The sequence below is a fragment of the Epinephelus fuscoguttatus genome, linkage group LG2, assembly GCF_011397635.1.
Source record: "Epinephelus fuscoguttatus linkage group LG2, E.fuscoguttatus.final_Chr_v1".
Lineage (NCBI taxonomy): Eukaryota > Metazoa > Chordata > Actinopteri > Perciformes > Serranidae > Epinephelus > Epinephelus fuscoguttatus.
The window spans coordinates 23,718,656-23,730,693 of NC_064753.1; the positions used below are offsets into that span (position 1 = coordinate 23,718,656).

The following is a 12,038-nucleotide window of genomic DNA, read 5'->3' on the forward strand; positions in this document are numbered from 1 at the left end:
CTTGGACATTATAGCATAGCCTACAGCATATGTCTCAGACTGCCTGGTTTCACTCGCGGTGCGGTGCGCACACTCAGGCTATTACTTTTTCCACTCGTGTGTAATGTTATGCACCCTGAAACTACACTGAGTCTATGGCGTAATTACTGGGCTTGTCAATCACTGAAATGAACTCAGTGAAGGTGAAATTGACTGCGTGCCTTCAGAAAGACTACTTACTGATTGGTTGAGTAAATGCAGAGCAGGGATGACAGCGCAACAATGCGCACGCTATGAAATATTGACATTGATTGTCCCATGAGAAATATACGGGGTTGTTGATTATAATGATGCCTTTAGCAATCCAGAAACGATTAGGAACGATAAAAAAATAAAGACAGGAAGATAAATACCCCCTCCCTCCCTCTCTCCTCTTTGTGTGCCTCTTCCTCTGTCTCTCTTTCTCTCTGCGTGCATGCGCCTGTTCCTAATTTCTAATTAGTTCAGGGTAAGGCAAGACAAATCGTGGATGTCATTGCAGAAGCTGCGGTTGTCTTGGCAGGACCGCGATGTGAGGCTCACTGGGGAAAAAATCCCCTCTCTCTCAGCTGGGGAGTGACAGCAGTCCCACTGGTTTTAATGGTGCGGTGCCTTTAAGTTAATTTACGCACAACTTGCACATGCAACGATATATGCGCGTTTTTTTTTTAGTGATATCTCACTTTGTATCTTCATGAAAGACTGATTTCACAAAACAGAAAAAAAAAATCATGTCATCCTCTGATTGGCCACGTGCAGGCACAACCTCAGCAGGCTCGTGGTAGCGGAGAAGTGATCGGCTCCTGCTCCTGCAGCCTACAGGTAGTGCCGCGCTCAGATGCAGCTGTTTCTCCACATTGTACACGCTGTTCAACTTTTTCCTGAGCTTGTAATCGCTTGAAGGCGTGAAGACACTGGATGACAGCGGACCTCCTGGTGCACAGAGTCCGGCACCGAGGCGCGCACACATTTCAGCACCCTGGACAGCGCGCGGCGCCGCAGTGGCGATGCGTGGATTCAACCGGTGGCTTTCAGCAGTGTGAGGGGACCGCTTCACTGAATGTTACATAAAAACTCTTTGTGCTCCACATGTGGGAGACGCTCCTCGCTCTCTGGATCACTTGGACGAGTGCTTTTTCCTTCTTATTTCCACACAGCGTCTCCGTCGACTCCATCGTGTGGGTAGGCGTGCCGCTGGATGCGTGGTTGACTCCAGAAGCCGTGCTGAGCAGCGTGGAATAAGGTGACTGTCAGGCGGGCGGAGTGGTGTAGTGGTGTAGTGGTGGTGGTGGTGCCTATAAGAGACCCTCCATTTATAAGGATGCTGGTGGGAAATGCCTGGAGACAGAGATGACGAGATTTGTCAAAAGGCACTTGAACTCCTGTCAGACCTTTGTTCGAAGGGGGAAGTGCAGAACGAACACTGCCTGGATTTTATCTACTATTTCCGAGACCTTGCCAGGCCACGCTACACGGATTCAGGTGAGGCATCATTTGCACGCTTCATTCAGCGGTTTGCGTTTAATTGAACTGAGGTGGATGCGCATGCGACTTCTTCCACCGGCCATTCTGCGCCTATAAACTCAATAGGTGGTCCAAGCTACTGGTCAGAGTGCTCTCAGAACCAGCACCTTTTGCTTGGGAATTTGATCCGGTCCATTTTTCCTCACATCACTAATTATCCTATTTAATTATTTAATTTTTCTCGGCGACAGCCTCTCCTTCTCACTGAGAGCCAAATGCCACATCTAAAATGCCCAATTCCTCTTTCCAACCTCCGCCCACGTGAGGCTGACAGACTGAAAATCTGTTTTATGAGTCCAGTTCATTCCTGACACGTGCACAAATGCCGGCAGTGCCATCGTTAGTCACACAATGATATGCAACACCATGTACAGGCTTCTCTCCTCCCTGGATGAGTTGCGCTTGCACCTGCGCTCGCCGGTAGCTTTTACTATCTTGGCACACTTAACTGCATCTTACTTTGAAAGTTCACACAAATTTAATTCGTCTTACCTAAAGCATGCAGGCAATATGACACATTACTCAACTTTAAATAGGCTGTAACTGCAGGACTGTTGCACAAAAGCACGTCGTTTTTGAAAACCAAAGCAGCCATTCAGTCACATCTGAGGAATTAACGTGACCACAGAGTCACGTTTCATCATCACCAACACCTAGGCCAGCCGTCTGCATCGGAATGGCATGCGTGTATGTTTGAGAGTGTCAGTGCGTGTGTGTGTGCAGAAGACTGAAAAAAAAGTGAGATAATGTGAAGGAGCGAGAAGGCACAGTGACTGCAGTCCTCCACATATCTACTCTATTCATTACTGCTTCCATTAGTTTGCATTATCATTAATCACTCTTCACCACATGAAAGCCATTTGTGAATTCCCATTCCTTTCCCGTTTCTTCTGTCCCTCTCTGTATCCCTTATCGTCAGCCCTTTCCTCCTTATTTCCTCCTGATTTGCTCTATTCCCTAATCTCCCAGCTCTCGCCTCTCTCCCTCATTCATCACACAGGCCCATCCTGTCTCATCTTTGCCATTGCACTTACAGTTTGAAAAGTGGAATTGCCACAGTATGTGCTGTAGTGAAGTCAGCTATCAGGATGGCTCGCCTGTACAGTTTAATTTCACTTCCAGCCGACATGTGTTACCCAGCATGATGGCAGCACACAACACGAAGACAAAGGAAGTAGATGAGAAATCAAAACTGAAACAGCATTTGACCCAGAGTTCAGGACGGGGTGAATGGGATTCAGTGTCTTCGTTAAGGGTGCTGTCTGTGGACATATAACATGATGCTGACTTGGCAACCTGAGAAACCCATACTGGTAAAAGTTATTTATAATGGTGATGCATTTGTGACCATCTTGTCAGATTCGTGTGGTTGCAGAAAGATAATCAGAGTGATCAGTTAATGAGATGAATCAAAATATCCCTCCCTTCTTCATGTGACCAGGTGTTACTGTGTAAGCTTTAAAGGAATGGTTTGGACATTTTGGGGAAAATGTTCATTAGCTCTCTTACTGAGAGTTAGATGAGAAGATCAATGACACACACCATGTCTGTCCTTTAAATATGGAAGTAGTGCTAGTAGCCAGTTAGCTTAGCTTAGCACAGAGAGTGGAAACAGCTAGCCTGGCTCTGATCATTTTTTGGCCAGACTTCCTGGTTGCCTAGCAACCTCACAGCAGCAAAAAAGATTCCAGGAAGTCGCAGCTGTTGGCCAAATTTTAGGCTGCGGATATGTCATATCTGAGATACAGTGTTTAGTGGTTAAAAATAAATAAATAAATAAAAATACTGCTGCTACTACTACGAATAATGATGATGATAAATAATAGTGACATAGTGGGGCAGTGGTTAGCATTGTCGCCTCTCAGCAAGAGGGTTCCTGGTTTGAACCCAGGGTGCAGGGTGGGGGAGCCCTTCTGTGCAGAGTTTGCATATTCTCAGTGTGGGTTTTCTCCGGACACTCCGGCCACTATGTGGAGGAAGTCTCTAAATTGGCCATAGTGTGAATGGTTGTCTGTCTCTATGTGTAAGCCCTGTGATAGTCTGGTGCCTCTCACCCAATGTCATATGAGTGCTTCACATTAATATAGAAAAATGAACATAACACAAGCCAACATGGCATTTCAAAATTAAAAGACAGTTTAAAACAGTTAAAAAAAAAAAAAAAAAAAAAGTGATTCAGTGACTGATGGTGATTTGAGATCATATTCAGTGAGCTCAGTGAGTATTTCACCTCGTGTACACAATTAATTTTGGCATTTTTGAGGCTGCTGACATCAGCAAAAATCAGAGCCTATAATTCCCACTGAACACGGGCTGCATATTGATTGACAGAAATACAGTAAGCGTCTTTCAGCTCACTCCAGAACATTTTCCCAAGAGTATACCTCACTCTGGGTATTGTCTGTGCCGGGTACAGCCATTAGCCGCCTCAGAATTTAACACCCAGATGTGGTGCTGTGAGTCAAATAGGACTCACCACAGTTTCTCTCCCTAAAATCCATCACCGACCAATCATGGCAAAACCATAAATCTTAAAATCATAAAATTGTGGCATTCACAGCAACATCCACTGGGAAATTTTGATTTTTCTGAAAGCTCAAATATCCCCAAATAAACATGGATGCCTCATGTCAGTCAAAGTCCATCGATCCTTCACTTTATTGCCATTGTATATTTTTTCTTTCCTCACACAGCCAACTATGCAGTCATACAACCATCTTGAGTTATCTGGAAATGTAAATGCTCACAAGCCGAGCCAAGACATCAGTCAGCACATAACCCCTGTAAAACCATGACTTCCCATTTTTACAGTATTTTGACTTACACAAGTGAGATTTAATGTGTTAATTAATGAGCTTTAGAGATGCTGATAGGCTGATTTTTTTTTTTTTTTTACAGTTTGACAGAGCCAAGTTAGATGTTTCACCCTGTTTCTGGTCTTAAGCTAAGCCTCATTTTACTGCACAGACGTGAGGGTGGTATGCATGGTTTCATCTAAGACTTGACTAAATGTGCACAACATTCAGTAATGGCTGTCAAAGCAGGATCCAGAGAACTACTGTTTTTAATTGTAGCCATCTAATTAGCTCGACACGGTCTATCAGGTCAATGTAACTAACACTCTGCAAAGCCAGAAAGCAGCAGTAGTCTGTGCCGTGAGGAAAAGCAATCAGAGCCACTCATGTGTAATATGTTGCCTACTGCCTATGTGTTGATACTATTTGTACTTCAAGGGGAAAATCATGCAATTTCCAGTTACTGTAAATACAGTTTTTACTTACGGAGATGTATATTTAAGGCAAATAACAACATTGCAGGAGGTAGATGTTCATATATTGCTTTTTCAGCACTTGCTTGCCTCCTACACCATTGCACCTTTGAAGGTCCTGTGCTCTAGCACTGGTCCACCCTCTTTGTTGTGATGCAGTCTCTGAACCCTTCCAGATGTCGATAGATTCTTCCCAGCCAGGCAGCACTCTGCAGGCGGCCTGCCAAGCCGACTGTGGGCTCAATGTCCTCAGATGGCAAGTCCCTCAATTTCTCCACATAATTCTCCCAAATCACACGTACTCTGGTATTCACAGAATCTCAGAGCACAGAAAGGACAGTTTGTCTGAGTTCCTGTGCGAGGTCTTATGGCAGCGCCCACACACAGAACCAGTCCTGTATTAGGCAGCGCTGTTGGAGTTGGAAGATAGGTAATGCTAAACCATTACTGCCAAAGTCTTTTGAATTTTGTTTTGACTGAAAGCAAACAGTCTTTAAGGGAGGTCTGACATATTGTCTCATTTATCTTTAACTAATGCGCATGTTAATGGCCTAACAAAACATTAAATCCAGCATTCCCCAGTACATGTGTCAAGTGTTAGCTCTAAATCAGATAGAGCTTGCCAGACGTTATTCAGTTCAAGACAATTCCTGGTTGCAAGATGTTCTGTGATTTTAGTTAGTCATTTAAAAAACATGTGTTTTTCTCTTGAGAGAAATTGTGTGCTTATGATTTTAGTCAAACGAAGCGCCATCAAAGACTTCAAACAGAAATGCCACAAAAATTGCAGACAGTTCTGCAAGTGCACGGAGATGGGATGTTTCAGAAAATGTGTAAATACCAAACAACTTAATTCCACACAACAAACTCTTTCAGTTGAAAACGTAGATGCATATCTTGGTATTCATGAGTGTCTGTTGATGTAGAGTGCAATAAAAAGAAACAAAGATGAGTGGATTTAATGTGATGACTGTAGGAAGTTGTTCACTTAACAAATTCATCATGCTGCAGCGAGGGCATTGCAACAGCTCCACAACACATAGGCCTGATTGTAATATTGTCTTCATATACCGTAAAACTTCTATTAGTAGCTCAGGCTATTTGCTCAAATCACTGAACTCAACAGGCCTATATTTGGGATACAGGTTTTTTTTTGTTTTTTTTTTTCACACAAAACTGTTGCTCAGCAAAGATGGGAAATACAATCAAATTGTTTGTTTGAACCAGTATGAATATTAGTTTTTTAAAAATATAGCTTTGAATAACATATCAATTATATGTTATGTTATGACACTTGTTTTATGGCACCCGGGATACTGACACAACACCACTTTATCCTGTTAAAACAATATTGATAACTTGAATTAATTTTTTATAAAAGACACTTTTGATCCTTTTGTTCAGTGGACCCTTATGGACAAAAGAAATATAAATAACTTACCAAGTAATCAAGGAATGGACACATAATCTGACTTCATGACAGCTTCAGAGGAATGGAGTCACCACTTGTTTTTTCGTCATGCCGGTAAATCTGAATGAATTACAGTCTTCTCTAGTGCTTAGAGTTTCAGTAAAATGAAATGAATCGAGCTAAGGATATGTAGCATCTCCGTACTCACAAAGGTTTAAATATTTATTTGCTATCAAACGTTAGCTTACGCGGGTAGCGAACAATCCATTTTATTTTTGTTTTAGAAATGTTTTTGGGCATTTTAGCCTTTAATTGATAGGACAGACAAGTGTGAAAGGGGGAGAGAGAGAGGGGGTGACATGCAGCAAAGGGCCACAGGCTGGAGTCGAACCCGGGCCGCTGCGACAACAGCCTTGTACGTGGGGCGCCTGCTCTACCACTAAGCCACCGCCGCCCCAATCTGGTTTTATACATCCAAAGAACTTCTATAAAAATGAACTGCTTGGCAACCAGACCAGGCCTCTAATTGAGACAGGCCTTTATTTGTCAAAACATGCGGCCACACCAGGCTGGTAAAGGAGACTGGGCATTTAACTGGGACTAGGCTTTTAATTGAAGTTTTAGGGCGACTATAGTGTAGTATTTAATTCATTGTAAATAAAAGTCATCCCGTGTACTGCATGGAAAAATCATGCATTTGGTTTTACTGTTAAACAGTAAGGATAGCTATCAAGCTATTTTTTATACTACCTGTTACTGCATGCGCCATAAAAATACAAATATTGCCTGCTGCTGTCTTTTTGAGCCACTGGTTGTTTCACTTAATTGTCCAAGTGCTTCATAAAGTCAGCGAGTTAGTGAAAAGACACATGGAGATCTTGTCAGCTCATGTGAAAAATACATCTATCTGTATTCTGTATTCTGGTAATCATGAACATCCACTCACAGTGGTGCTCACAATCAGTTTACTCATTACTGTGATCAAAGTAATTACACTGATTATACACTTATTACTTTTCTTTTGAGCTATTTTTTAAAATCCATACACATCTTCATCAACACTGACATTAACAGAATACCCTGGCTATATTACTGTAGGCAACTGTTGCACAGTCAGCACATAAACTGGGCACAAGTCTGTATCGCTGCCCTCGCACAGAACGAGGCTCAGCCAATAATAGACACTGTTAGGATGATACAGCAGACTGGTGCTATTAAAAACAACACACTCTGCAGGAGCCTTTAAAGAAATGAAGATATCTCAATACAGTAAATCAAAGTAAACATTACAGCAGCCATACAGGGATGGCAGCTCATTAACACAGTATAAGACACAGGGTAGTGCAGTAAGCAGAGAGTTGTTGTGCACAAAACAAATTGTTTCCAAACATAGGCCTACTGAATTAATAATTAACATGTATCATGATAAAAGAGGTGGTTATGAAAACCATCAATGCAAAGACCATCAGTGGACAGGTTTTCATACTAATTTGAAATATGATGCAATGTCTGTCCACCCAGCTTCAAACTATCTTCTCCCACAACAGTTGTTGCTGGGCAACAGTTAACTCCTGCTCATGAATATTAACATCATAGTAAAACGATATTAAATGATCAAAGGATAGAGTTATTATTCACTTGGATGTGTTAGCATTATGTAGCATCATAGAAGAAATTAGAAAAATCATCAATCATCAACAGAAGTTGAGTAACAGAATTTTCACTTAATGAACTATCATTTAAAAATGATATATAACATTACCTCAACATGTGACAACAGTGATGCATTAGGTAGCAACATGCACGCCTAACTATGGTCATGGATGATCATTTTAACTTATGAACATCTACCATAAGATGTGGAGGTGTTGGTGTCGACTATGAATCTGGTTGCTGATATGAGGTTCAGCATTATGAATAAATCTGACCATAACTTTGGAATATTTCCATTTAATTAGTCTGATTCAGACTGCTGCAGCCTCATGTTAGCTTTGGCTGAACTTGTGTGGACCATCTATTCCCCAGATTTCACTGCAGAGGTGATCACCTCAAGGCCAGTTTGGAGAGGATTAATAAATACAGTGACTCTTTCAGTGGATGTGAGCATTGTGTAAAGGTTGATTTAAAAACAATCTATCCATCAAGACAAGAGGAGGGCGAAACTAGGTGGAAAGCAATCCAAGACGAACAATGCACTGAAATGTACTCTTGATGGCTAAATGGGCTGCTATCAGAGTTCATCAGGGTTTAGAACAATATTTGTAATGCTTGTTATAATTTCACCATGCTGTCATTATCTGTTAATTGCAAAGCAACTGTCTGTGTATTTTACCCTCCGTTGGATGTGTGTGAAAGGTACTGCTACAGATGAGATAAAATTAACATCCAGTGTAAAGACACTGTATTGCTCATATAAAGACTGTTTTGACAAAAATAACAGTTGACTGCCATCCTCACTAATGAACAATAGCGTTCTGTAAGAACGACGAAAATAATCATCTCATCTCCCGTTAATAATAACACCCAACGCTCGGACTCCAAGAGTGAGCCTGATTGCATCCCATATGTCCTTCTTCTTGATATCGTCTTCATAAAAACTGTTTAATTTAACTGGTGTGGTTTTTTTAACCTCCATGATGTCTCTCTGCAACGTCATCTTCCATTTTGAATGTGACACCCTGTAAATTCTGATGGATGTTGAGTGGCTGTCAGTGTATCTGTCGTTCATATTAAAAAAATCACTCTGAAAGTGATCCCAATGATGTAATTAGCCACTGTTGTTTATATTTATATACATATACTAGACCATACCCATGGAGTGCACAGTTGCCCACGTACAGTTTCACATGGTGTGTGTTTGGGATACAGCTCATAGGAAACTGCAGATTAAATAGTCAACTGAACCCATTAAGAAGAGCAATGTATTCAGGCAGAGTTTTTGTGAATTTGATAGTACAATTGCTTTATTGAAAGTACAGCAGTAACATTGCCAATAGTGGATAGTTAGTGGGCTAAAACTGTACATTAGTAGTTGAGGTAGCACGTTGAAAGGCAGATAGTTAAAGTCATTGCCTTATAGAAGCTCAGTTTTAGTAAGTTTTCCAACTTTTGCCAAGAGGGAACTTTAGATATTGGTCCCTAGATTATGTTCACTGAGTTTCATGCAGATCAGTCAAGATTTGAAGTGTTTCTCAAAAAATTCAAAATGGCCAAAAATCTATATAACTGGAAGTTATGGGTTCTTGGGGCAAATTTGTTCCTCATGAGGAGAGACATCTCTGTACAAAGTTTCATGTCTCTACGACATACGGGGCATGAGATAACCCCATTCAAAGTTTGCAATTTCAATCGGTTGCTATAGCGCCCCCCTTTGGCCAATTGATGTAATACTGCTTCATTTGCATCCTCCCAAGACCCTCTACCACTGTGCCAAATTTCACATGGATTGTCCAAGTCAGTGAGGAGGAAAACATGAAACAGACACACAGACAGACAAACACCCAGAGTTTTCATCATTATATAGTAAGACATAGTGAGATAAACATACATATATATATATACTTGGGGTCCCAGCATTCATGTGGATGCCACTTGACAGGCACTACCCACCCAAACACCACTGCGGACCAAGCAAACTCCCTCATGGCAACAACACTCCCCAATGGCAGTAGCCCCCCCAGCAGGACAATGTGTCATGCCACACCGCAAAATCTGCTCAGGAATGGCCCGAGGAACATGACAGAGAGCTTAAAGCCTTGACCTGGCCTCCAAATTCCCCAGATCCAAATCCATCCTTGGGACATGCTGGTAGGTCATCTCGCAAACCACAGGACTCTAAAGATCTGCCATGAAGACCCTGGTGCCAGACACCACGGGGCATCCCCAGACTTCCTGTGTCCATACATTGACATGTCAGAGCTATGTCCAATCCATAGAGGCCCCACCGTGGACGGGCAGTGCGTCTGGGGTTTTGGCATATCCCACAGATGCTCAGTCATATAGGGAACTCGAGGCCAGGTCAATGCCTTGAGCTCTTTGTTACGTTCCTTGGGGCATTCTTGAGCAGTTTTTGCGGTGTGGCATGGCACATTGTCCTGCTGGGAAGACCACTGCCATCGAGGAGTGTTGTTGAGGGGTTTGTTTGATCTGCAACAGTGTTTGGGTGAGTGAAGCCAGGACCCAAGGTATCCCAGCAGAACACTGCATTGTGACAAGATAATCAATGTTATTCATTTCACCTGTCAGTGGTTTTAATGTTTTGGCTGATCATGGTTTATAGATATATTTATGCATACTGACAATGTTTTAGTTATCATTCTTGGTTTGGATGGCCCTTTAGTCATGTTGCGAACTGCTGTTATCTTGTTGTTGAGTGATTACAGTAATCAGCACTTAAAGACCCCTTCCAACGAAATCAAGTTTTTAACCTTGTTATTACGTCCATATGGTGTTTTTTTTATGCTGCAAGACATATCATTAGTGAAAAAAGAAGCCAGCATCATGGCTGAGCATACCCGCCTTGGGAGAGCAGTGTACCAATGAAAAACACAGACTCAGTCAGGCAGGGTTTCATACGTCACATATCTAAGGAACCAAGTCACCTTGAAAGCTTGACTTCCACCTCACCTTGTCAGAGTTGGTGATCTGGAACAAGGTTGATCTAAAATTAGCAGCACATTATTAGCTGTTTAATAATATAGTCTAGCTGATGGCTTGTGTTATCTATTACCGTTATGCTCCTGATGTTGTAGGGAGTGATGAGCAGAGTCGAAGGTGAGCAGATAAGTTTGAGCTGGAGATTGGGGTGGGGACTAACTTGCATATCAATAGATCCACACATACTAAATGAGGCAAAGGTGTGGACTTGCATCAAAGCCATTTTAAGGAATCAAGATATTTTTTCTATGGAGAAGAACTTTTAAATATGTTATTCTGATGAACAGAGATGAGTTTTTAATCAGCACTAGGAGAGGAGCTTTAATCATTTCTACCTAATGAAAACTCAAGCATGTGTAGGAACACAGATAGTGAGGGGGCACAGCATATAAAACATGTATCTCTCTGAAAATTAAACACAGCGAAGTAGGTTTTGAAAAACTAATCTCAGAAATGCACTCCAACGTTATTACAATGTGACCTATATTATAACCTAAACTCCACTGATGAAGTCTATTAGCTGATATGAGCAGTTATGAAAACACTATTGAGGACCACTTCTGCTGCATCAAACATTTAGCATATCTATAACCATTTTTTTTACTTTTTTTTTTAAGGCAAAACATATTGCAAATGGCCTATCATTATTTTGTGGCTCAAATTAGAAAGCAATTTAATTTTATTACACATCATAAATCCTGCTCAGGTTTTTTTTAAAACTGTTTATCACTGGTATCAGGTCAGTGTGCATAAAGAGTGCTCATGTCTTTAGAGGTATAAATCACAGTTAGTTCATGGTCTAACACTGACAGAGAGTACTGTCTTCTTATTTTGCTGTGTTTGGGACATTTCTGGGCACAGTGCAGAGGTAAGTCGGGACTTTATAAAAAGATAATGACCAGGTGCCAGAACAACCAGCACACATCTAAGAGGAAGCTATGAAAATCGTGGGCACACTGACCAAAAATTCCCGCATAGTACCTTTAAATTAATAATCACAAATCCATTATTGAAACAGAGGCATTGCTTCTGATACTGTTGTCCTGTTTTAATGTTTTCCCACATATTGGGTTTTAATAAAGTCAGTGTTTACTGGAAAAATAAATAAATAAAAGATTTTGTTTACACATACAGCAGTGGAGGCTGGGAGCCCCCCAAACA

General features: G+C 41.5%; 1 protein-coding gene across 2 annotated transcripts in view; it reads left to right on the plus strand.

Moving 5' to 3' along the window:
- The first annotated feature begins 705 nt into the window (after nucleotides 1–705).
- Nucleotides 706–12,038, plus strand: part of syt9a (synaptotagmin IXa) — a 33,648-nt gene continuing 22,315 nt past the window's right edge. For both annotated transcript variants that reach the window (XM_049565446.1, XM_049565456.1), the window contains exon 1: nucleotides 706–1,500. In XM_049565446.1, the coding sequence (XP_049421403.1) occupies nucleotides 1,353–1,500 (148 nt within the window). In that variant the 5' untranslated portion in view covers nucleotides 706–1,352. The remainder of the gene's footprint in view (nucleotides 1,501–12,038) is intronic.